The sequence below is a fragment of the Talpa europaea genome (assembly GCF_964194135.1).
Source record: "Talpa europaea genome assembly, chromosome: 9".
Taxonomy (NCBI): Eukaryota; Metazoa; Chordata; class Mammalia; order Eulipotyphla; family Talpidae; genus Talpa; species Talpa europaea.
This window is the reverse complement of record NC_140076.1, coordinates 97,916,338-97,943,704: the sequence shown is the minus strand read 5'-3', so window position 1 is coordinate 97,943,704 and position 27,367 is coordinate 97,916,338. Positions and strand designations below refer to the sequence as shown.

The following is a 27,367-nucleotide window of genomic DNA, read 5'->3' as shown; positions in this document are numbered from 1 at the left end:
ATTCTAAGAATAAACTCCTTGAAACTACCTATAGTGTTTATAGGTAGTGTTGAATGTTTCGTGGAGGGTACAATACCTAAAATTATTTATAAAATGGAATAGACCTGTGTGTTTCTGTGTATAAAGATGAGACATTTTAGAGTCTCAGAAATATCCCTAGGACTCAATCTGGAATAGTGAATAGCTGGCAAGTTCTTGTCATATTTGACAAGGAGTTTCAATTCTAAGAAATTTTAGTTAGCTTTTAAAAAGCTATTGTAATGTAAACTGCTGGTTTTTGAGGGGAGGGGGAACCAAAAACCTCAGCTAAAAAAAGTGAGTGCTTATTATACTCTTTGTACTCCTATGTGGTAAAACAGAAATTCCAAAAAAAAAGTTAACTAAAAAAGCAGGCATATATAGACGTATCATACTTCTGTTACTCTGCTAGCTGTCTAGTTAATGCTGAGTCACCAACATAAAAAAAATCTTCATTGATTTACTGAAAAAGCTGGCAGCAACTCTCTACATTTCCAAGTAGTTGTGTAATCAAGTTACCAAAAGTGTGTTTTGTATGAGCTGGAGAAAGAAAGCTAGACTTAACTAGAAGAAGGCTCTCACTACCTCTCTATGCAAGAGGACATGTTAGAACCTTCATAAATATTCAAACTCTGAAGCAATGCGCTGATACACTCTCAAAGAATAAAATAAAATGACAGCAAATCAAAAATGTCTATATGAAAAAGTTAAAATGAGAATCTCAGAGTTCTGAGTAATGTGTATCAGAATCTACAGAATGATTTCAAGTTTTTTCACATCAAGTAAAATGTGACACTTTTTAATAAATCCTGCTATTAAGGAGTAACAGCAGCACTGGCAGAAATAAGAATACCTGTGTGAAGGGATAACCAATTTCCACAGCTTTATGTATATGACTCAAAATTAGAGACACTGTATCTTAGAATTATCGAGTCTTTTCCCTCACTGCCAAACAGTTATAAATTTCTTAATAAAGTCTATCCAAAAACAAGGCAAGTTGTGTTTTTTTTAAGATTTATTTTTATTTATTTATACATACATACAAGAACGAGGGTGTAGGCCAGAGGTGTGGGGAGTAGATTCACCAGAGACAGACGGGGAGCAGAACAGGCAGATCTACTAAGATACACTGCTGAGGGGAACAGTTGGCACAGACTGGAGAGGTCTGCTGCGCCATATGTGGGTTAGCTCCCTGGCAGGGGATCAAACTTATGCTGGTAAAGTCATAGCACTGAAACTTAACCCCGAGGCCCCTGGGCAAATTGTGTTTCTAAACTACTGTACTTTTATTTCTGAAAGGACAAATTTATCAAAAGTCCTATTGCATTGATTTATCAGGTATTAACCAAGATCAAATTTCTAACAACACTACCTTTTCTCACTTGTAAAACTTTTTTTTTCTAACTTGGGCACAAGAAATAGATAAAGAGAATGAAAGTTTGGCCAAATAAGGGAACAGCTGCGGAGAAAAATGCTGCCAGATACTGAATTCAATAGTAAGTAACTCCACTGAAAGTAACATTTGAATAAGGTTGGAATATAAAAATGAAATCCTGTTTTGTATTTAATAACTATAAAAGTGTCTTTGTGAAGTGACTTTTTGAGACATACAGACAACAATGGTTTTTTGTTCAGGCAAATATAAGCAGCAGCTTAACGTTCTTTTTATGTCATTTGCTCTTAAAATTAACAATATTTCAATTGGGGGGGAGGTCTGTTAGAACACAGACTCTTATCTTCGTTGGAAAAAAAAAATCCTGAAACTCAGTGTTTCCTCTTTTTATAAAGATGAAACAAATTGAGTGCTTATAACTTATTTTAACACAAGAATTTAAGGAATTTCCATTATTATAAAAAGCCCAGATTCATTCTTTAGTCATAAAGTGCAAGAAGTTATCAATCCAAAACAAACTTGAAATTCTATGGGGTGGGCAGGGAGAAGCAAATATTGTCTAAAAATGAACAATGATGTAAAAAAATCTTTAAAAAATGTAAAAAAATAGTAAAATTCAAACAAACAAACAGTGACAGGGCCTCCCTGGTGGCGCAAGGGGTTAAGATGCAACCTATGAAGCTATCCACAGCCACTGCAGCAGGAGTTCACTCCTGGGGCCAGGAAGCTACCCAAATGGTGCAGCAGGCCTCTTCTGACTGGCCCTGCTGCTTCCCTCAGCAGTGTATTTCAGGTGATCTGCCTGTTCTGTTCCCCACTGTCTCTGGTGAATCCTCTCACCCTGCTCCACACCTCTGGCCTGTACCCCAGTTTTTGTATGCATAAATAAGTAAATCTTTAAAAAAAAAAAAAAAAAACAACAGTGACAGATTTTTGCCAAAAACACATCTCCTTTTCCAATTTTTTAATGAGAATATTATCTATCAACCCAGTAGTTCTAAACCAAAATCCAAGTAATGCTCCTGAACCAGTACTCTTCCAAATAACTCAAAACTTATACGTTAACATATTTCCTCCATTTTCTACTTTAAAACACTAAAATTCAGATCCTCAATATTTTCAATAGATTACTGCTAAGTTTTTAACTGTACTCCCTAAGTGCAATGTTTATTTCCCTCGCCCCCCACAAAAATCCTTTCTAAAGTGTAAAATCTGGTTAAGTCCAACCATATTAACATATCAAATCCTGTATTTTGAACTCTGCCCATCAAGCTTCACCTTTAGTCATTTCCCTTATTTTATATCCCAACAAATGAAAACCATAAATAGTTCACAGTTCCCAGAAATAGTCTGTTTCAAACTTTGTATTTGCTTTACAACTTTACTGATAAAGAACATGTCCATTGCCCCAGAAAATCTCTTTGTACTTCATTTCTTTAAATCCCTAACACTCACAGTAACCATTAGTTTAATCTCTATACTAAAAATTATCTCCTTTTTGACTTTATAAGAATGGAATCACATAGTATGTACTCTTTGTCTGGCTTCTATTGCTTCATATGGTAATGTTAAAAATATTCACTCATGTTGTTACATGTATTAATAATCACTTTTATTAATTAGTAGTACTACACTGTAAAATTAAACCACAATCTGATTCATTTTCCTGTTGATAGATATTAGGGTTATATCATATTTAAGACCATTATGAATAAAGCTTTTAATACATACATTGTACAAGTCTTGTAGTTAACATGTTTTAAAGGAATAAAAACCTAAAAGTAGAATATTGGGTCACAGGTAGAGTCATGTTTAACTCTGTAAGAAATTATCAGCGAGTTCCCCAACTATTTTTACAATATCAGCAGAAATGATGAATAGTTTTCAGTTGCTCCACACCCTTACTAATATTTGGTGTTGCAAATCTTAATTAGCCTAGATTCAGACTGTTGTGAAGCAGTATTTCATACTGGCTATAACTTGCATTTTCCTGATGACTAATGAATCTTTACAAATGTTGATTAGCCATTCATGTACTTTCTATTTAAAAAAGTAGATTTTTTTTTCTAATTATTGATGTGGAAGAAACCTTTGTACACTTGATACAAATCCTTTGTCAGAGATATATACCGATATGTGAATTTATTTTCTCCTCATCTGAGCCTTCCATTTTCATTGTCTTAACATCTTTCGATGAGAAGTTTTTCATTTAGGTGGAGTCTAGTTTATGAATTATTTATGCTTAGTGGTTTTTGTCTTCTCTCAGAAACTTTCATTCACCCTAAGTTTGAGAGTACTCCTTAAAAGCTTTATACATTTAATTTTTTGCTTTAAGTATATAATTCATCTCATTTTTCTGTTCAACATAAACACTTAAAAATGATTTTGGGGGGCTTTTCTTTTTTATATGTGTATTTGACTGATCAGCACCAATTGTTAAAAAGATTTCTCTTTCCCCTTTGAATGACTACCAGTACCTGTGTAAATGATTGTGTGACCTTAACTATGAGTATATTTCTGAACACTATTCTGTGACACAAACCATACTAATACTAAACTGATCTGATTACAAGTTTACAGTTTATCCTGACCTCAGTGAGTACCCAACTTTTTTTTTTCTTTTTCAAAATGGTTTTAGTTATTCTAGGTCTTTTTGGTGTGTGTTTTTAATTTTTAATTATGTTAACATTGACTGTATACGTTTCAGAAACAGGATCTTACATCTTCAGATATATGCTACCTCACTACACCCATCACCATGACATTCATAGTCCTCTACCACAGCCCACTGTGCACCTTACTTCCTTTACTCTCTACCCTCCCCTCTGGTAACTTCAGTTGTACAAAAAGATTTCTAGAGTTTGTTTTTGGTTTGGTGTTATGTGACAGACTCTGATATGAGTGAAACCATCTAGTACTTGTCTTTCTCCTTCTGGCCTATTCTGCTTAGCATAATCCCCTCCAGCTCCAACCATGCTGTCACACATGGCATGTGTTCATCCTTTTTTTAGAGCTGAGTATTATTCCACTGTACATATATACTTTATCTTTTATTCAGTAAAAATCAGGATTTCAATTTCCAAATCTATTTTAAGAAGAATTAACAAAATTAACAAATCAATTTCTCTTACATAAATTCACCAATTTATTATAAGCTAGCAATGTTTCAAATTGTGGTCCTACTAGTTTTTCAATTCCTTTAAGAAGTGGTGATACAGACACCACCACTAGCTACTGTTTTAATGCAGAAACCATAGTGCCAGATACTCACAGCTCATTTCTTCATCTTGGTTTGCCACAAAAGTAGTAAAAAGTTGTGTTGGCTGGTTTCAATTTTCTTCACCATTTTCCTAAGGGATGCACCTTGATGGGTACCGTATTTACTGACAATCCCAATTTTTTGGTGCATTTGGCCATATCACTGCACACTAAGTCAGAGTCCACAGAGTACACTATATCTTAATCCACTAATCTTTCCTTGGGCACATAAGGCTGCTTACATAACTTGGTTGTTGTAAACAGTATATCACTGAACACAGGAGTGCATATATTCCTTCAAATTCCTTAATGTTCTTGCATTCTTCAAGTAAATACCTAAGGGTGGAATTGCTGCATCATAAGGTAGATCTGTTTTTAATAATTTGAGAAATCGCCATATTGTTTTCCATAGGGTCTGGGCCAGTCTGCACTGCCATCAACAGCGTACAAGGTTTCCATTTTTCCACATCCTCATCAACACTTGTTTCTGGTCTTTTTGAGATAGGTCATTTCAAGCAATGAGGTGGCATCTCACTGTGGTTTTGATTTGCATTTCCCTGATAAGTAATGATGAGCATTTATTATTCTAGGTCTTTCACATTTCCACATGAATTTTAGAATTAAATTTGAACTTCAATTGACAAGTCTGTAGGACTTGAATGATTCAATGTATCCCAACTTGAGGGAAAATGGCCTCTCAATATATTGTACCCTGTAATTCATGAATGTGGTATAGCTCTCTATTTTAGATCTTCAATTTCTCTTTACCATGTTTGTAGTTATTGGTGTAAATGTCTTGCCTTTTTTGGTTAAACTTTTCCTATTTTGTCTCATGTTATAGGTAGATTTTTTTAAAAGTCCATCTTGAAATGATCTGCTAATAATAGCAGAAAATACCTATTATTATATTTTGAACTTGAATCCCTGTAACCATTCTAAATTTACTCATTAGTTCTGCCACAAATTTGCAGATTCCTTTGGGTTTTCTATTTTGAAAATCATGTCAAGTTTAAATAACAGCTTTGCCTTTTCCTCCATCCTTATAGCTTTTATTTATTTTACTTCCTTATAATGTACACAAAAAAGCTGGAAAGCCTTTGAAAAGATACACCTGACTTTATTCCTGTTTATCAGGAGAATGCATTCTGTATCTCATCATTAAGAATGGATTCTTTTGTAAGTTCTAAGTAGATGCTCCCTACCTACCTTGTGCAAGTTCCCTTCTCTTTGCATAGTTTTTCTGAAAGATTTTTTTTAAAGATCTATCTATCTATTTATCTATTTATCTATTTATCTATTTATTTATTTATTTATATAAGCACTGGGTACAGTCAGGAGCGCGGGAGGGTGAGAGAATTCACCAGTGCCAGAGCAGGGAGCAGAGCAGGCAGAAGGACCAAAGTACACTGCTGAGGGGAGCAGCGGGTGGCAGGAGAGGTCTGCGCGCCATGCAGGACCCTCCTCCAGTGGCCGGGGAGCAGCTGGGGAGCGAACCGGCGCTGCAGAGGCTGTGGGCAGCTTTGCAACCCAGTGCTCAACCGCTGTGCCACCGGGGAGGCCCTTTTCTGAAAGATTTTTATCATGAACAGATGCGGTGATTTTTGTCAACTGCTTTTTCTGCTTCTAAACCATTACTGGGATGTTACAATGAGTTAATTTTCAAGTGTTAAACCTTACAATCCTGGAAATGAGTCTTTCATATATACATACTCCAAGATGTGATTCATTAGTATTTTAACAATACCTACATTTATGTTAAGAAACAATAGTCTGAAATCTTGATTTTTTGATGTTATCTTTGTTAGATTTGGTGTCAGTTATAGCAGTTTCATAAAATAAATGAGTAACTCCTTTCCAGTTTCTAAAAATGTATACTGAACATGGCTATTTTTTTCTTATTCTGAAGTTTAAAAAAAAATTCACCCATGTCTGAGTAAAACCACCTATGCCTGCAGTAATCATTGTGGAAAGATATTATATATATAGAAATACTGATATCTGACCTGTATCATACAGTAAGCTGTCAGTTTCATGTGAAACAATTTTTCTATTTCACCTAAGCTGTTGAATTTATTGGCATTATCAGTGTTTGTAATGTTGCTTTATTTTCCTATTATATTATGTATGAGCAATAATAGTGATGGCTACAGTTTCACTCTAAATATTAGTAATTTTTTTTCTTTCTTTCATTCTTTACTTGATCAATATCTTTGGAAGCTTTAAACCTTTCTTTTTTAAATATAGGTACAAACATTTTTCCCTAACACATGTCTTAGGTTGCAATCAACAAATTCTGACATATTTGCACTTTCATTTAATTAAGAAAAATTAAATGAAATATATCTTTTTGATTCATGTTTTTTCAGAATTGTGCAATTCAATTTCCAAATACTTGGTAATTTCCTAGACTGCTTACTTTTTTGATTTCTTAATTAGATTACACTATAAGCAGATAACATGAGTTTTTAATTACTTGAAATATACTGAGTGCCTTTATTTTCTAACATATGGCCTCTATCATGGTGAATATTCCATGTACATATGAAAAACAATCCTACTGATGTAGTTTCATATATGTGAGTTAAGATAAACTGATTGATAACATTGTTCAAATCCTCGCTTTTTTTTTTTAATAGAGGCATGTTTTATTTATTTATTTGTTTGGTTTTGTTTATACATGCACTGGGTACAGTCAGAAGCGTGGGAAGGTGAGAGAATTCACCAGAGCCAGAGCGGGGAGCAGAGCAGGCAGAAAGACCGAAGTACACTGCTGAGGGGAGCAGCGGGCGGTAGGAGAGGTCTGCACGCCATGTGGGACCCTCCTCCAGTGGCCGGGGAGCAGCCGGGGATCGAACCAGCGCCGCAAAGGCCGCGGGCAGCTTTGCAACCCAGCGCTCAACCACTGTGCCACCGAGGAGGACCCCTCGCTATGTTTTTGAAAGATCTAACTGTCCTAACAATTACTATAAGGGATTTTAAAATATCCGACAATTATATTATTTGTCTTTAGTATTTTTTTATGTACCTGAAGTTATTACTAGCATACAACTGAAGGAAAGTTACATTTTCTGATATGCTGACCCTTTCACAACTATAAAATAAGCTTTTTTTATCTAGTAATATTCCTTCTCTTGAATTCAACTGACTGATGTTAAGAAAATCACATCAAGTTTCTCATGCCTGTTCACATGGATCATTTTCCATCCTTTTTATTTTCAACCTGTGTCTTATCTGTGGATCAACCTGACTCTACTAGACACGTAGTTTTAGGTTCTACTTTTTAACCCAGGCTAATCTTCGCCTTTTAATTGAACTGCTTAGAACTACACAAAAGAAATGTATGCAAGTCATGTAATTTTAAATATTCTAGTAACCATCTCAAAAAGTACAAAGAATTAATTTTACAACTATGTCTTTAAAACACACACATACGAACACACATATCCCGTATACATTTCAATTATGAATAGTTACACTCCAAGTGTTCAATGGTCTCAAACAGCTTGCGGTCACTGGATTTAGTTCAGCCAGTTTACATTTATAGATTTATGATTCTATTTAATACCTAGCTAGTTATTTCTAATTATCAATGTTTTTGTTTTCTTTTTTACTTCTTGCACTGTTAATACTGGATGGTATTACACTGCAATTCCTCTAAGATTTTCTTTTTCAAAAGACTTCTGAAGCAAAATTCACATGCAACAAACTGCTTAGGTATTAAGCATACAATCTGACATACAATCATATAAATATTTTAGTCAGCAACAAACCATATACAACAGTGGTCCTAACAAATTATACCATATAGTCTACATGTGTAAGCTACAGCATCCAGATTTGTGTAATTACACACCATGACATTTGCACAACACCTAACAATGCATTTCATAGCACAAATCCCCATTAAGCAACACAACTGTACACATGAGTGCACCCTTCACCAAAACACAGTATTCACAGCGACTGCTCCCAAATTCTCTTTAGCAGCCTCTCCCCGCTTGTTCTTCCTCACTCCCAAACTCCAAGTAACTACCAAATCAGACATACCTCATTTTATAGTGCTTTCTTTTAACACTTTGCTAATACTACATTTCTTACAAATTGAACTTCGTAGCAATCCATTTTTCTAACAACATATGCTCACTTGAAAGTGTCTTTTGATCACAATTTGGTAATTCTCAAAATTTTTCATATATTTTCATTATTTTTTAAAAAGATTTATTTATGCATACAAGAACTGGGGTATAGGGCAGCTGTTGGGGTGAGAAGATTCACCAGAAACAGAGTGGGAAGTAAAACAGCTAGATCTAGTGAAATATACTCCTGAGGGGAGCAGCGGGTGAGACTCGGAGAGGTCTGCTGACAGAGATCTATTGCACTATGTGGGTCAGCTCCCTGGTCAGGGATCAAACTCATGCTGCAGTAACTGGCAATCACTTGATAGTGCTGTGTCTTTAACCTCTGTGCCACCAGGGAGGCCCATTATTATTCTATGTATCATGGTGATCTGTTATCAGTGGTCTTTGATATGTCTATATTTATTCTGAAGCACTACTAATAGCACTCACATAAGACAGCCAACTTAATAACTTCACTGTGTGTTCTGATTGCCCCACCAATCAACTGTTCCACATCTCTCTCCTTTCTCCTTCAGGCTTTCCTATTTCCTGAGATACAACATAATCAAAATTAGGCCAGTTAGTAACCCCAAAATGACTTCTAAGTGTTCAAGTGAAAGGAAGAGTCACATGTATCTTACTTTAAATCAAAGTTAAAAATGATTAAACTTAGTAAGGCATGAAAGCCAAGAGAGGCCAAAAGCTCCAAAATGTAAACATAAAGGGCAAGTTCTTAAAGAAAATTAAAAGTGCTACTCTAGTGTTTTAGTAGCCTGGACAGAAGATCAAACCAGTCAAAACACATTGCCTAAGCCAAAACCTAATCCAGCACCAAGGCCCTAACTCTCTTCAATCTATAAAGGTTCAGAGAGCCCTTGAAGAAGGTTCAAAAAAAGTTTAAGGCCAGCAGAGGTTAGTTCACAAGGTTTGAGGGGAAAAATTCATATTCATAGCATAAAAGTACAAAGTGAAAAAGCAAGTGCTAATAGTGATCTAGATATCCAGCTGAAGTGGAACCACTAAAAAGATTTTCAATGCAGGTGAAACAACCTTATGGAAAGATGTCTTTAGGATTTTCATTGCTAGAGAAGAGAACGCAATGTCCAACTTCAAAGAACAAGCTGACTCTCTTGTGAGGAGCTGATAAAGCTGGTGACTTTTGGTAAAATCCAATTGATTCTTTGCCATTTCAAAAATCCTAGCACCCTTAGAAATGATGCTAAATCTACTCTGCCTTGCTCTAAATAAACAAAGCCTGGATGACAACATAACAGTTTACAATATGGTTTAATGGTTTAGTGTTGTTCAGAGAAAAAAAAAATTACTTTCAAAATATTACAGCTATATTTAAATATATATATTTAAATACAGATATATTTAAATATCTAATTAAATATTTTTCATGTTCTCTTTACTCCCTCTTTGGAGCCCCAATTCTACATATATGAGATTGTTCTGACTGTATCAAAAAATTTTCTCTGATAAAACTGACAGTTTTTTATTCATCTGTATTCAAATTCACTCACCTTTCTTCTAGTGTTTCCAGTTTGTTGTTAGTCCCAACAAATGAATTTTTCATTTGAAGTATTGTATTTTTCAGATGTCTTATAATTTTTATGACAAGCAGAGTTATTGTGGATAACAGCTCTAAGACTGAACATATTGTCTTCTTTAGGGGGTTTGTTTAGGCAAATAATTACTGATGAATCCTCATCTCTTGGAAGGCTAGTCTACCTCACTATCTTAGTCTTATGAATGGGACATATGATAGTTTGTGAGTCTTTTCTCTTAAGACCTGAATTTCTACAGTCTAAGTTCAATGGTTGGGGTACTGTACAAACTGCCTACATTCAGCCGTTCCAAAACTTCAATACCTCCAAGCACTGCTTTGAAATCACTGTAACAGCTCTGAGCAGTTCACTTCTGATAAACCGTGCAGTCTCAACCTGCACACATGCAACCCACACATTACTCAAAATTCTGAATGAAGTGAATCCTTATAGTGAATTCTGTCCCCAACCCTATGCACAAACCCCTTGGCAATATATTTTGTCAGAATCATTTACCACAAATCCCAAATTCTAAGCAGTTTTAAATTCAAATCTCAGTCTCTTCAGCCTACAAAGACTTTCATTCTGCTTGAGCCTCACTTCCCTATATTATAATAGGATACTCCAAGGCAGAGAACTAAAGTGATCATCAGACTCACTATATGTGTTTCCCTTCCTTCAAGGATCATGATCTTATACTTACACTGCCTGCTCATCAATTCCAGAGAACAGTTGTCTCACATTTTACTCAGTTTTATAGTTTTTTTTGCTTTTGGGAAGAGATGGGAACAGAGAGGAAAGGCTGCTACCACTTACTCTGTCACAGGCCCACACACTGAGTTTTAAAATATTTTCATTATCAATCATTACATGTATTTTTTTAACTGAAAATAGCAAAGCAGATATACAGACATTCAAGCCCATTTGTTTAATTATTTGGCACATGGTATCTTCACCATCAAAGTAAGAGACTATTGATTTTGCTTTGTGATCATGCTGACAAATTCATCTGTAGATCATTATTATTATATTTGATAAGTACTTCATTATGATTTTTACCTAACTAAACTGCAAGGGATGTGTATGTGTGCACTAAGCTGTACATATACACAATCTCAATGGCTACCTGAAGGAAATAAAAATGCATTTAGTCTTTTACTATGCTTTTATTGCCAATATAATTCAATCCTCAGAGAAGCAATTCAGGAAGGAGTTTTTTTAAAAAAGAAGTTTGACTTTAGGTAAATAATGTAAAATTTAAGGATATGAAAGTAAGATAATTCAATCATCATCATCATCATTTCAAGTTTTGGTTCATCAATCACAAAACTAGTATCTAAAATTTAGTCTAAATTTGTTTACAGGCAAACATTTCAAACAATTAACAATATTTACTTAGATATATATAATTTAAGGGAAAAAAACACTATGAATATTAAACCATATTCAATTACCATGCAGATAACATAGAGCAATTTTTAATTCAAAGTATTTAAAATATTGTTACATCAAAAAGGTTGAAAACAAGCACACTGCTGAATTTTTTTTTGGTTCATATTTACTATTTGGCTTCAGTGTGATAAACAAATACTTTAATCTGCTAAACATAAAAACTAAAAACAAAAGTTTTTATAAAAAGGGTAAAAGTGAGGAAACTTAAAACTGAAAGAAAAGGTATTTTTCTAATTTAAAAAACAAACTTAGTTACCTATCTAAGTCACCAATTTCAGGACTTTACTTTGATTTCTCTAAAATGTTTTCAACTTAAAATACCATTCCAGTAAAAGACACTAAATTTTAGTTTTACCATCTTTCCCATAAAATGGTAAATTATGACAGACTATTAAGAGTAATACCTACCTGTAACCACCATGCTGCTCATATTAGAGTTTGGAACACTGCCTGAGAGTAGTTCGTCAGATCCTCTCTATAAAAAACAAAACAAATGAGCATTAAGACATTTTAAAATTTTTAAATATTAACCTGAAAGCATTTCACTTATCTGTAACTTGTCAAATAGTCACTAAAAAGTAAATGTCAAGTGCTACACTATTGGAAATAGTTAAGACTTTTAGTTCCTAAAATAAAAAAATTAACTCCACTCTTAATCTCTTCCCTTTTCCATAGTCAACAGTGTTTCCTTTCTTTTACCAAAATCCAAAATAGGAAAAATGATTAAGCTTAAGTAATCAAAAGCTTTGAAGAACTCAATATTTTATAAACAAAGTATGCCATGGCAGCTGAACATTTTCCAAAAACATTCTGTGAATTCTCCATCTTCAAAATCCTTTGTAAGTGCAGATAGCTCAGGTCTCTAAAAAACTAGAACTTCATACTGGTGACCTGGACTACTCATTATCATCAATGAATTAAATTAAAGTTCTTATATTTTTGGGTAACAGTCCTTTATCACTATCTCTTGCAAATATTTTCTCCCACTCTATGGCTTGTCTTCTCTTCATATAGTCTTTCACAGCCAGAAGTTTTTAATGAAGTCTGGCTTATCAATTATTTCTGTCAAGGACTGTGTCTCTAGTGTATCTAAAAACGTAACATTATGTCCAAAGTCATCTGTTATTTTATAAGAGTTTTAACAGAGTTTTGCATTTTACACTTAGAGCTATGGATTTATTTTGAGTTAAGTTTTTGTGAATGCTGTAATTCACTGATTCATTTTCTGCAGGTGATGGTAAATTATTCCAACAGCATCTAATGAATAGACTATCTTTGCTCCATAGCATTCCCTTGTTCCTTTGTCAAAAAAAAAAAAAAAAAAAAAAAAGTGGACTATGGGCCTCTGTTCTGGGATCTTGATTCTATTTGTCTATTCTTTTCACCAATTCAACACTGACTTAATTAGTATACTTTCACAGTCTTTCAGTTGGCCAGCATCAGTTCTCCAACTTCATTTTTCTCCCTCAATATTGTAATGGTTACTCTAGGTCTTTTGTCTCTTGATGAATCATTTTGGTCTTACTAGGATTGTGAAAAGAACTGCACTGAATCTATAGACCCAGTTGGGAAAAACTGACATCTTGATGATATTAAGTTTTTAGTACTGGACTGTACATAGTATGTTTCTTCATTTCTTTCAAATCTAATAGTTTGCCTCACACAGATCTTGTACATATTGTTAGATTTACACCTCAAAAATTCATTTTGGGAGGAGAGATGTTAATGTAAATGCTACTGATTTAAATTTCAAATTGTACTTTCTTATCTTTGGTATATAGGAAAGGAACTCATTTTTGTCTATCAATCTTATATCCTCTAACTTTAAAACGATCACCACAGTACTTCCAGGAGATTTTCTGTTCAATTATATCCAATTTTCTACATGCACTATCATGTCCTTTGTGAACACCAATTTTGTGTCTTACTTATCAATCTGTATATCCTTTTATTCCTTTTCTTGTCCTATTGCATTAGCGAGGTTTTCCACTAGGATGTTGAAAAGAAGTAATGAGAGGGGACATCCTTACCTCACAGCTGATCTTAGTAAGACACTTGAAATTTCTCACAATTAAATGTGATGCTAGCTGTAGTTTTTTGGTAGGTAGTCTTTATCAAGTTCCAGAAGTGCCACTCTTTTTCTAGTTTACTGAGCTCTTTTATCATGAATACTTATTGTACTCTGTCAAACGGTTTTTTTTTTTTTTTTGCTTCTATTGATATGTCATGTGATTTCTCTTTTTTAATGTGTTGCTGTGATGGCAGCAGTTTGTTTTTATGAGAAGTATGTAATACAGGCTCTGCAATTCAGTTTCCATCTACTAGTTATGTAACTTTTTCATTACTTAACTATTCTAAGTCTTAACTTACTCAGTATAAAAAATGGTTAACATCTAAATCACAGTCCTTAGGATTAATCATGGTAACACATGGGCTAGAAAATACCATGAAAGTGCCAGGCCCACATCAGAAGTATTTACTATAATGTTCCCAACTGTGAGCCATGCAGCACAGAGTCTATAGATAAGTGCTTACTAAATATGTGATTGGTAATTATTAACAACCAAGTTCTCAAACAAACAAAAACACTTTAACTCTTCCAGATTTCAAAAGTATATTCACCTCTTTTCAAATATATATATTTAACAATTCATTCTTTATATGTTTACTTGTGTCTCAAAAGATCCTTCCAGTCTAGTGAATTCACAATTCACAATTCTCTAGGGAACCTTAGGTTTACCTAACTATGAAAAGGAAGACACAATTCAGATGCATGGTATGTTTGCAAGGCACTCTCTTCTCTCCTACAATTCATCTTTATGAATGGCAAATGGCAAAGTCTTGCTAATGTTTTAAAACCTTTCCTACTTCTAGTTTTTTTTTTTTTTTTGGGGGGGGGCTCAAATGATTATACCTGCTAAGAGTAGGTTTAACAGTCTTTATAACTGAGTCAGAAGAATTAATATAAAATTATTTGCAATTTTGAGATTTTTTGAGAAGAATTTCTTTTATCAAAGTAAACTGGTTGATATGAAAAATCTTTATAAAAATAACTGAATGTTTTTATTAGAAATTTACCTTTTTAAAACAAATAAGCAATTATGCCTATCTTTCCACTGAATAAAAAGTTTACCACTATACCCAAAAGAAATGATTCTAATCAATAATGATGTTAACACTGCCATGTTGACTAATGGAACAGCTTAAGTCTCTCAGAATAACTGTTTAAGATATAAAATTGAATTATTTTATTAGTGATTTATGCCTGTTTTTCAGTAATGGTTCTTAAAACAAATTAAACTAGTAGTACTTAAGCTCAGAATAGGAATCTTTAAGAATATTTAATTCATCTGAGAAATGTTAAATGATCTTTGATTCAGTTTTAAGAAGTATTAAGATGGGCATTGATAATCCTGTAAGTCTGAACATAGAAGCTTTTCATTCTAATACTAACGTCCACTTCACAAAAAACTAGAATCCCATCCAAAAAAAAGAAAAAAAGGGAAAACACTAATGTAGGAATATGCAATCTATATGTCAAAGAAAGAAAGAAGTGGAAAAATAGAGAACAGAAGGATGAGTACACAAGTAGTGTAAATAACATTTGGCATTCACCCCAGTGATAGAAATTTTTTTTTTTTACTTCTGTTGGTTACTAAATATTCTACTTAAAAGAATAGTCCAACCCAACTACCTATTATTCTCAAGCAAGAAAAAACTAAAGGATCTGGTTGACAAGAGTTCATGGGCCCTGTCAGGTTTCAGGAATGAGAGGTGGCCAAAATCTTTCTCATCAGGAGAAGAAATAATGAGAAAGACATATGGCAAAGATATGAATAGCAAATTTCCGAGGAAAATTAGAATTCTCAGAGAAGAGAAAGCTTTTATTCATATAGTATTTTTGCTACTCACAAATAATGCTAAGAAGATTAACTGAGGTAGACAAGAGTACTACCTACCTACCAGAGACTGATGAAAGCATCAACTCATTCAACCATTAAAGATGCAGAATACAAAAATAAATAGAATGCAGACTATAGTCACAATGATACAAGAGTTATCAAAAACTGATTGCTTCAGACAATAAACAAATCCCACATGGGAATTACAAAAGGAAAAAAAGCCAGTACAATTAAGTATACATTAACAGGCAAGACAGACAAGAACCAAAAAAAAGCTAAGGGACAAACAATAAGCCCATGGGATAAAATAAAACTTGTGCCAGCTAGTAACTTCATAGAGTGGACTAACAGCATTTTCTTAAACCAGTAAGACTTCTGATTATGAGAAAAAACTTATAATATATTATGCCACCACGTTCTGCATTTTGTTATAGTAGCTTAGTATTAACCCTAAGATATATATGATATATACGTATCAATATTATGAAAGAAATGGCAAATTCTTATTAATTGGGACAAAAAAATCCCTAATTATAAAAGACAATCAAAAAAGATTTTCTGATGAAACCAATTTGAAAAGCAGTATTTTAAAAACTTTTAGAATACCTATAGTCTCAGTATTTAAGGAATTTAAAAATTGAAACACAAAAAAACCATAAAAGAAAATACAGATGAATTCTAAAAGTGGTTAGACAACCTCTATAAAAGAAACTGTATCGAGAAAGGGGGTTGGGGGGGGGGAAATTATGAGAAGTTTATTCTCTTAAGAAGTAGTCCTGCCGGTTTAAGAAAATGTATCAGTCAGCTTGATGGCACAAAGATTTTCAGTAAAAATAAAAAAGTCCAGAAGAAACAAGGGGAAAAATTGAATGGGTATGACTGGAAACAGAAATAATTTTAAATAAGATGGCAAACCTTTAATCATATTAATAATATCCTAATCATTATTAAATGTAACTTTTACTCATCAAAAGACAGCACAAAGTGGTGACCAGGTAAGTTGCTATCTAGGAGAGGACATTAGCAACACAACAGAGCATCAGCTAACAGTACAAAAGAACTACAAGATCAGTCAAATTCAAAATTTTATTAGGCAAAATACAAATAGCTATCGCATGGAATTTCACAAAAGAAGAAACAATGGTCATAAACGTGCTGGGGTGGAAAAATGTAACACCACATTAATAATTAGGAAAATAGAGAAAAAACAGACATTTCACTCCAGACTGACAAAAATTAAATATTTAGTCAAGTGTTGATAATGATCTGAAACAGCAACTACTACAGTATACTACTATTGGTAAGATCAATTACAATGGTATTTTGGAAAATATATTACACCTTGTAAAGTTTAACACACTTTATAAACTGGCAATATATATCCTTACATATGTACTCTCAAAAACCCTTGATATTCATGCACCAATAGGTCAAAAAATCTTCAGAGCAGCAATTTTTTTAAAAGATCTATTTATTTATTTATTTGCTTATTTATTTATTTATTCACCCATTTATTTATATATATATACACACACACATACAAGAACCAGGGTACAGGTCAGAGGCGTGGGAAGGTGAGAGGATTCACCAGAGACAGAGCGGGGAGCATAACTGGCAGACTGACGAAATACACTGCTGAGGGGAGCAGCGGGCACAACAGGAGAGGTCTGCTGTGTCATGTGGGATCCTTGCCGGTCAGCCGGGATCGAACCCAGCGCTGCAGAGGCTGCAGACAGCTTCACAGCGTGGCACTCAACCACCTGCGCCACCAGGGGAGGCCCAGCATCATATTTTAAAATCAGAAACTTTAAATGACCCAAATGACCAACAGGAAATAAACTGGATTATTTTCTCAGAATATCACAGAGCAATATTTTACAACTACATTAAAAAACATGGCAAATTATTAAAAAAAATTTACTGAACTAAGTCACAGAAAACATGGGCATACAATTTTCATAAAACATAAGAAAAATGCAAAACTGTATTTTTGTCATATACACACGAAAGTCATGAGAGAAAAAGACAAAGTTCATGGCATGGTTAGGAGGGAGATATAAAGCACAAAGGCATATACAATAATAGAGGTTACCATTAAATATTAATTATTAAGCTGTCATGTTAACTTAGAAAATTCCAATCAAAAAAGAGAAATGCAGGGCCTCCCCTGGTGGCACAGCAGTTGAGCGCTGGGTCGTGAAGCTGCCCGCAGCCTCTGCAGCGCCGGTTCAATCCCCGGTTGGGCCACCGGCAAGGGTCCCACATGGCGCGACAGACCTCTCCTGCCACGCCCGCTGCTCCCCTCAGCAGTGTGCTTCATCAGTCTGCCTGTTCTGTTCCCCACTCTGGCTCTGGTGAATTCTCTCACCCTCCCGTGCTTCTGAATGTACCCAGTACTTGTATAAACAAACAAACAAACAAACAAACAAATAAATCTTAAAAAAAAAGAGAAAATTTAAAGTGAACGTTCTATCCCAGTTCAAAATTTATTATCTTCAAATTGCATATAATTCTCCAAAATTTACATGTTATCTACATATTTTTAACATTCATACAAAACAAGATCACACCATATGTGCTACTTAGCATTATCTTCTTTTCATTCAAAGGCATAGCTCTGAATTTTTTCTTACATCAGTACATACTGAGCTATTTCATCTATAGTCCGCTTTATAAATGTTCTCATGTTCTGGTTTTTAAATTCCCCTATTGGTGCATATTTGCACAACTTCCTCACTGTATTTAAATGTCCATGAAAAATCACACAAATGAAACACATATGTAATGAATGCCTCACTAAATTTTATGAATAAATCATACATACAATAACATTTTGTAAAACAGTAAGATATTTTAATGAAAAGAACAAAAATGAAACAAAATTCAATTGTTTTAAGTTTGATCAAATGAAACTTTGAAACAGCTCCTAAATAACCTGGACCAAAGAGAATCTAAACTTCAAATACAGACTATTACAAAAACTTAGAAAAACCTGGGGCCTCCCTGGTGGCGCAAGGGGTTAAGACACAACCTATGAAGCTATCCTCAGCCACAGCAGCAGGAGTTCAATCCCCAGCCAGGAAGAAAACCCACAGGGCCCAGCAGACCTATCCTGACCGACCCACTGTTTCCCTCAGCAGTGTATTTCAGTCAGTCTGCCTGTTCTGTTCCCCACTCTGTCTCTGGTAAATCCTCTCACCTTCTATACCTCTGGCCTCTAACCCAGGTCTTGTATGCATAAATAAATAGTTAAAAAAAAAAGAAAAGAAAAACCCAACTACCCTATTAAAAGAAAAAAGGACACAAGATTAGATCTGAGTACATGAAATCAATTATCCTTAAACTGAAAAATGGTTTAACTTGCTCAATGTATATGTATTTCATAAAAATTCAAGTATGTTTAGTTAGATGCCATCACATCTTTCAGACCGGCAAAATCCCAATCATTTGCCAATACACTCTTCCACAGCAGACCACGGAGAATAGAGGTACAACATCAAAAAATGAGATAACATTTTCCACATATAGCCAAAGAATGAACTTTATAGGATGTATTTATCATTAAGTGAAAAATGTAAGTCATAAAACTCTCTGTATACTGTGGCACCTTTTATCTAAAGTGGTGGAAAAGAGGCTACAGAAAGTAATTCTCATTTTCTTATGTTAAATAAAAGGAAAATTTTTTTAAAATAATGAAAAGATACTTGTAAGGGAAAAATTAAAAAGCAAGCAAAGTAGAGTGGACACGAATGGAAGACTAGACTTCTATTAATGTAGCTTGCTTTGTAGTTGACTTCAGAAAAAAATAATCACAAATGAAAAAGACAACCTAAAAATCAAAACCAAATAAAACAAATCTATTAGTTTAATAGTAGAACCATGCAAAGAATCCTCTCAAAAAACATTAAAAGTCTGTAACTGTACTTACACACTCTATGGAGTCTAGTTACAAACAAAAAATGATTACAAGCTATACTCAATAATTAAAAATGGGGGCCTCCTTGGTGGAGCAAGGAGTTAAGCACCGCACTATGAAGCAATCTGCAGCCTCTGTAACACACGTTCGATCCCTGGCCAGCCAGGGAGCAACCCACATGGCGCAGAACTCTCCTGACTCGCCCGCTGCTCCCCTCAGCAGTGTACTTCGGTCAATCTGCCTGTTCTGTTCCCCACTGTCTCTGGTGAATCCTCTCACCCCCCGCATCTCTGGCCTGTACCCCAGCTCTTGTAGGCATAAATAAATAAATCTTTTAAAAAAAATTGAAAATGTTAGTTCAATACTGATTTTGTTTAAACTGTAAGTATACGTAATAATGTTACTAAGTTTTCCAATGTACAATACAAACATACATCAAAGAAATAAAAATTGTAAAATTAAATATGACTTGGAAATGACAAATGAGCTTATATTTGTTTAAAAGTATGCTATTTCTAGCTAATGAAAGGGCCTTAAGCAATTAGCAACTCTGCACTCAAATTATTGTGGTGTCATGTTATTATGAGACTGCTTCCCACTCAAAAGGACTAAGACTTTTTAAAGAAATGACAAATTAAAGGTCTGGAGCAATAACTGCTATCTCAAGAAAGTAAGATTCAAAACTGTTATGAGTTTCCACTGACCCCAATTAAACTATTTGCTTTAAAAAGAATGATCATTTGGCCTCCCTGCTTGGCGCAAGGGGTTAAGTTTCAGCACTCTGAAGCCACGTGCAGCCACTGCAGCAAGAGTTCGATCCCTGGCCAGGGAGCTAACCCACATGGCACAGCAGACCTCTCCTGTCTCCCTGCTGTTCCCCTCAGCGGTGTATTTCAGTGAGTCTACCTATTCTGTTCCCTACTCTGTCGCTGGTGAATCCTCTCACCCCTCACACCTCTAGCCGACACCCCAGCTCTTGTATGCATAAATAAATAAATCTTTTTAAAAAATGATCATTGCCATCATTTTAGAAAATAAAATGCAAAAACCCTTGCCTTCACAATGACATTAAGAACAACAAAAACTCGCACTGATTACTATGGAGATTGTTAAGAGTACCAACTCATGAGGAAAAAAATTTTAAGATAAAATCTATCCTGCTTTTCCCAACAAAATGGGTAGTTCTGTATAATCAGATATTTTATGGAAAAAGCCACTATGTGAATGTAAGATGGAATACTCGATAGCGAATGCATCAAGTTGGCAACATCTGAATCTAATGATGAATGTTTGCATCACCTAGAGAGATAATCACACATGATTCGAAAGGAATTACATGGAGTGCATCAACAAAATCTTCTTGCTAAACATGAAACTTCAATATGATCAAGTGTTTTACGACTACAAGTTTGTAGGAAATACAGAGAATACGCAAAACATAAGAAATTACAATATCAAGGTCTAATAGACAAATTCAATAAAGTAGAAAAATGTATAGGATAACCAATTTCCAAAGAAAAGGCAAGGAAAGGTAAATTGATTTATAGATTAAAAAAAGAAAACAATTAGATGTTAACTAAAAAGATAGGTTAAATCAGTGTTAGGTATAACACTGTTATCAATGACATATTTAAGAGTGTATCTGATGGAGATAAATATTAAAGTATTTGGGCATGCTATGATCACTGAGTTATGCTTATCAATACATCTCAGAAAGGAAAAATAATTATTATACCACCCATATACTTTCATATATCTTGAAATTTTTATAATGAATTTTAAAAATATGACAACGATTCAGGATACTGAACACAAATAAATGGAAAGATGTTCTGTGCTCACTGACTGGGGGGATTAATATTGTAAAAATGTTAAAAGCAATCAACAAATTCGATGCAACCCCAATCAAAATTCCAAGAGCATTTTTCACAAAAACAGAATAAGCCATCCTAAGATTTGTGGTTCCATACAAAAGAAGACCCTGAATAGCCAAATCAACCTTGAGAAAGAACAAAGATGGAGGCATCACATTTCCTGATTTCAAATAAGGGCAGACCTCATTTTATTGTACTTGCCGAAAGTGCATTTTTTAGAAGATGCTCCAGCAGAAGAAATGATTTTGTATGATTCACTGAAATCACAGATGATGTTTGCATTTTTTAGCAATAAAGTATTTTTAAAGTATGTGCATTTTTTAGATAAACTATTGCATACTTACTAGACTACAGTAAACTTTTATATACACTAGGAAACCAAAAAATACATGACTCACTTTACTGATTATTCACTTAATTGCCATGGTCTGGACCCAACCTGCAATATATCCAAGGTATGTGTGTGTATTATAAAGCTACCACATTCGAAACAGTATGGAATTGGCATAAAAATAAATATTATGTATCAACGGAACAAAATAGAAAGCCCAAAAATAAAACAATGCATACATGGACAATTATTGATAATTTGCAACAGAGAAAACAAGACTAGGAAAAGGTGTAAATGCTGGGTGGTAAATATGGATAGTCACAGGCAAAGGATGTAGACAAGACTCATATCTTATGTCCTACATATAAATGAACTCAAAATGTAAGACCTAAAACTACAAAACTCCTAGTAAAAATTACAGGTTGCAGGCTCTTTGACATCAGCCTTGGCAATAGTTTTGTGGATATGACTCCAAAAGCAAATACAACAAAAGCAAAAACAAGGGGCTATATGAAACTAAAAAGCTTATAAAAGGTATTCAACAAAATAAAAACACAACCTATGGAATGGGAGAAACTATCTGTAAATCATGTATCTGATAAGGAGTTAATCCCCAACAATTATAAAAACTTAAATTTTAAAAATGATTAGAAAATGGCAATCTAAATAGATATCTTTCCAAAAACATATAAATAAATAGCCACAGGTACATGTAAAGGTGCTCAGTATCACTAATCATCAGGGAAAAGCAAATAAAAACTGCCATGAGCTATCACCTCACAACTATTAGAATGGCTATTATCAAAAAAGACAGGAACACACAAGTGTGGGCCAAGATGTGAGCAACAGGAACTCCTGCGCACTGCTAATGGGAATGTCAACTGGCAGAGCTGCTGGAGAAGAGAGTATGGAGGTCCTTAAAAAAATTTTAAGAAGAATTATTACATGATCCAATAGCCCCGCTTCTAGATATTTATGTGAAGGAAAATCATGATCTCAAAAAGATGATATGTTTACTGTAGCATTATTTATAATAGCCATGATAAGGAACCAAACTAATTGTCCATCAGTAGCTGAGAAGGAAGTATGGTATATGTATATGTTACATACACATAATTGTATACATACATATATATGCTTAACATTGTTTGGTCATCAAAAAAAGAGGAAATAATCAACATGGATGGGCCTTGAGGACATTAGCTAAGAAAATTAAATCTGAAAGAGAAAAATACAGTGTGATCTCACTTACATGTCTTAAAAAAAAATTTCCTACATACAGAAAACAGATTGGTCAGTGCATGCCAGAAGCAGGGAGTGGGCAGAAAGTGTAAGTGGTCAAAAGGTACAAACACAATTATAAATGAATCCTATGGATATGCCTGAATATGGTGACTACAGTTAATAAAACTGTACTGTAGCCCCAATAATCCTCCACCACGTTCCACTGGGCTTCCCCCCTCCCCCTCTTACCTCGCCTCCCCTTACATTGCCTCGGTTTTGAAGTCAGATGTCAAGGGTTGTATTGGCTTGGTTTTGTCTGATTCTTTGTTTTTCTATATTCCACATATAAGTGATATTATCTGGTATTTGTTTCTCTCCTTCTGATTCATTTCACTTAGCAAATGGCCAAGAGTTTACCTTTTTTTAAAAGAGGTAGTATCCGTGTGTGTGCGCGCGCGCTCGCGCGCACTCCCAGAGCAGCATGGTGGGGGACTAACGGGGCAGTGGTGGTAGGCATGTTAAAAAAAATATAGAGTTTTAAAACTATAACCCTCTAAACAAATATAATGTTGTAAACCAACTTGACCTTAATGGAAAAGAGAATGCCAGCATGGGCAGTAAGAATCTTGCATTGAATTTATGATGATGCACACATGAAACTTTATAAACTTACAATGCAATGTTAATTCAGTAAGTAAAGTTTAAAGTTGGAGAAAAACAATACTGTACTGTATAGTTGAAAGTTGCTGAGATGGTAAATCCTACAAGTACTCATCACAATGGACATACTTTCTAACTGCATGTGGTGATGGGTGTTAACTTAGTCTGGTAACCACCTCACCATATAGACATACATCAAATCATTGTGTTGTACACCTAACACCAAAGACAATGTTATCAATTACAACTTTTAAAAAAAACTCTAAAAAGTGAATGTTGCCAAAGGTTATCAGCTGGTTTTCTGTAATATAGAATGTATTTTTAAAACAAGAAAATTGAGTTCAGCATCTAATTTAAAGTGAACAAAAAAGAGCAACAAAATAAATTAAGTGAGAAACAAAAAAATAAAGCTCAAAATGGAAAAAATACAAATGCTAATTCTTTAAAAAATGACCAGCAATGAGAATATAAAAATGTTCAACACTATTAATAAAAAAGGATACAATTTTCAAATACTATACAATTCTGAGAAATCTGAAACTCAGTAAAACAGTCAGTATTCTAGGAAAGAACTAATAAATGAATAAATCAGTAACTTTGGAAGAAAATGAGCCACTTGTCAAGAAGTGTCTTTTCTCACCCCTTACATACAAGCTGTATAGAACTCTTGTAACATGTAAGGGAAATGATGGGCAACACATTTAATATTCATTAGTTTTGGTAAACTGATCTAGTTTTTCTCTTTGTCTACAGTATAAAGCTTTCTGTAAGTTCACTTTTTTTACCAAAAGAAAATATCAGTGGGGAAATTCTTTAAAGAAACGTTAATAGTTCTCTACCTTTTTGTTCAAGCATTGGCACTTTATTGATAATGCAAATACAATGCCTCCCAAATACAAGTTTAGTGCAATTATAATCAAATCCCAAAACATGTCTTCACAAAACTCAGAAAATACCACGAAAATTTTGAAGAACAAAGTTGTTAAATTCACTAAGACTCCAAGACTTACTGTGATGCTACAATAAATTAAGATGCTTTGGTACTGGTACAGGAATAGACAATGAAACAGATAGTCCAGAAACAGTTACATGTATATATATGGAAATCAGACAGCTGACACTGCAAATCAGTGAAGAATGATGATTGAGGTGGTTCTAAATTTGTTGTAAAGAAAAAATCATTGCCACTCTTACCAGACTACACAAAAATTAAATACTAGGGAGACTGAGGCCCTGAATATCAAGTCAAAATGTTTATTTTCAAAATAAAATCCACAAACTACATGTAAGATCTTAAAGATTTCTTAAAACTAAACAAGTGATTTTTTAAAATTTCCAACTTCTATTCATCAATGTAAAAACATAAGCCATAGACAGGATGCATGTGATTAACAAAGCTTTAGTATCTACAATAAATAAAAACTCCCAGGAATAAAAAAAAAAAAAAAAGATAAAAACTATGTTAAAAAGAAAATGGATAGACTATACAAACAGGCATTTATGGAGAACCCAAATTTATTATTTCAAATTAATTTATTTCAGTAAATTAAAATATAGAACACTCAAGGAATTAAAATTCAAACAAGATAACATTTTATGTACATTAGATTAACAGTTAAAAATTCAGCAATGCCAAAAAATATTCAACAATGCCAATTATCAGAGAGGATATGCAGAAACAGGAATTTCTTACACTGCTAGTGGAGTATAAATTAGTAAAACCACATAGGAGAGCAAGATGCCCATACCCAATCAACTTGGAAACAAGACACGCCCTGTAGTCCAGCAAATCCACTACTTGGAAATGTGAATACTGACAACATTAAAATATACAAAAGAATGCTTAACGCATCAATTTGTAACAGGAAAAAAATAAGAAACAACTATTTGCCAACAGAATAATGGTGTATTCATATAATCACACACTATTAGGCAATAAAAATGAATTAGAGCCACATACATGATGGCACGTACATACTTTAAACATGTAAGATAAAACCATAAACAATTTAAGATTAAAAAATATAAACAATACATATAATAAAAGTATGGAGAAATTACAGGGATGGTAATCCCAAATTCAAGATCATGTTAACTTGGGATGAAAGTGGGGAAAAATGTATGCAGGTGTCATGAACTAAATGTTTATAAACACTAAAAATTCTTATGTTGATGCTCTAATAACCAATATGATAGTATTTGGAATAAGTTCCTAGGGAAGTAATTAGGGTTAGATGAGGGCCAACTCCCTAACCTCAAAGTTCTACTTTTAAAGGTGCAAAAAATTCTCCATACTGCTTCTTTTTGAGCTTACTGAGCCTTCTTACTCTTTCATTTCCTGGCCTCTTTTGTATTATTACATTTTTAATTTCAGACACCTTCACCTCCTATTTTTCAGAATTTATTCTGTCTTTCTCTCTCACAATAAGCTATCCTATGTCTTCCATGCCATCACTCAAAATACTATTACCAATAATAATCTGAAAGTTTCTACACCCAACTACAAATTGACAGATATATGGAGAACACAAATACTAGATCAGAAAAAATTCAAGTAATGCAGACTGGGCAAATCTACAATATCAACAATCAGTTTTGTTCCAAAATAAAATGCAATTTAAAAAAAAAGCCACATAAATATAGGAGAAATTATAGATTAAAAGAAGTTGAAGAGGCATACCAGTCTATCACATTTTAACTTTTATGAGACAACAGAAATGTTCAAATTCAGCATTTGGTAACATTAAGCAATTGTTAATTTTATTGGTGTCCTTGACAATATTATAGCTTTATTTCTTTAGAGAGTGCAACAGACCCTATCTTTTGAAGAGATATGCGCTATCTGAAATTTGTCTCAAAATAATACAAGGAAAAAAGTGAATATCCTAACTTCTAGCTAAGAATCACTTACTGATGGAACTGAGTGAGGAAATAATGGTTCATAATACTACTGTGGCTACTTTTCTCTCTATTCAAAAAAGCTCAGTTTTAAAATGAATCACTGCTTGCTCAAAAACACTGAATAATTTTCTGTAGTACTTTATTATTTTTTTAAAAAATTATTTAAACACCTTAGCGCCTAAGAATGTCTAAAGCTAACTTAAGAAAACTGTAACAGCTTAGCAACACACAAATACCAAATAATAGATTAACACATTTAATAATTACAGAAACCAGTAATTCCAACCCATTGAGTTACATGTAACACTAAAACCAGAGACAACAGAATTAGCTTCTTTTACCTACGGAAACTTACAGATACATAGGATACTTATATTCCAAAAGGAAGTAGCCATTTCTTAACTTGCACTTGAGGCCTTCTATCTTTCGTCTCATTCCCATACACAAATCCTTTCTCATAAAACCAAGTGATTCAGGTTACTTGTTCAATGGTTGCATATTTGTGCTAGTATATGGACAAAATTTTGGCCGTGTCATCCCTCAACATATACTGCACACCTCATTTCCCAAGTTATTTTTAAAGTGCAGGAAAAAACCCATGACTTTATGAAATCTCTCTGATCCTACCAACAAAGTCCCTCCTATTGTAATCAGATGGTATTTGGAGCAAACCCTGTACAATGATCTCTCCAACTAAAAAATGTTGTAGTAGAAATAACTCTTTTGAATCTCCAACAAAAACAATGTTGTGTAATAATAGTAGTATTTAT

The 27,367-nt window shown here is 33.9% G+C and overlaps 1 protein-coding gene across 4 annotated transcripts in view; it reads right to left on the bottom strand.

The window, feature by feature from the left end:
• The window catches only part of PTBP2 (polypyrimidine tract binding protein 2), a gene marked incomplete at its 3' end in the record, with an annotated part of 73,248 nt that overhangs the window by 36,868 nt on the left and 9,013 nt on the right, over positions 1 to 27,367 (bottom strand). For all 4 annotated transcript variants that reach the window (XM_084243258.1, XM_084243259.1, XM_084243256.1 and 1 more), the window contains exon 2: positions 12,198 to 12,264. In XM_084243258.1, the coding sequence (XP_084099384.1) occupies positions 12,198 to 12,219 (22 nt within the window). In that variant the 5' untranslated portion in view covers positions 12,220 to 12,264. The remainder of the gene's footprint in view (positions 1 to 12,197; positions 12,265 to 27,367) is intronic.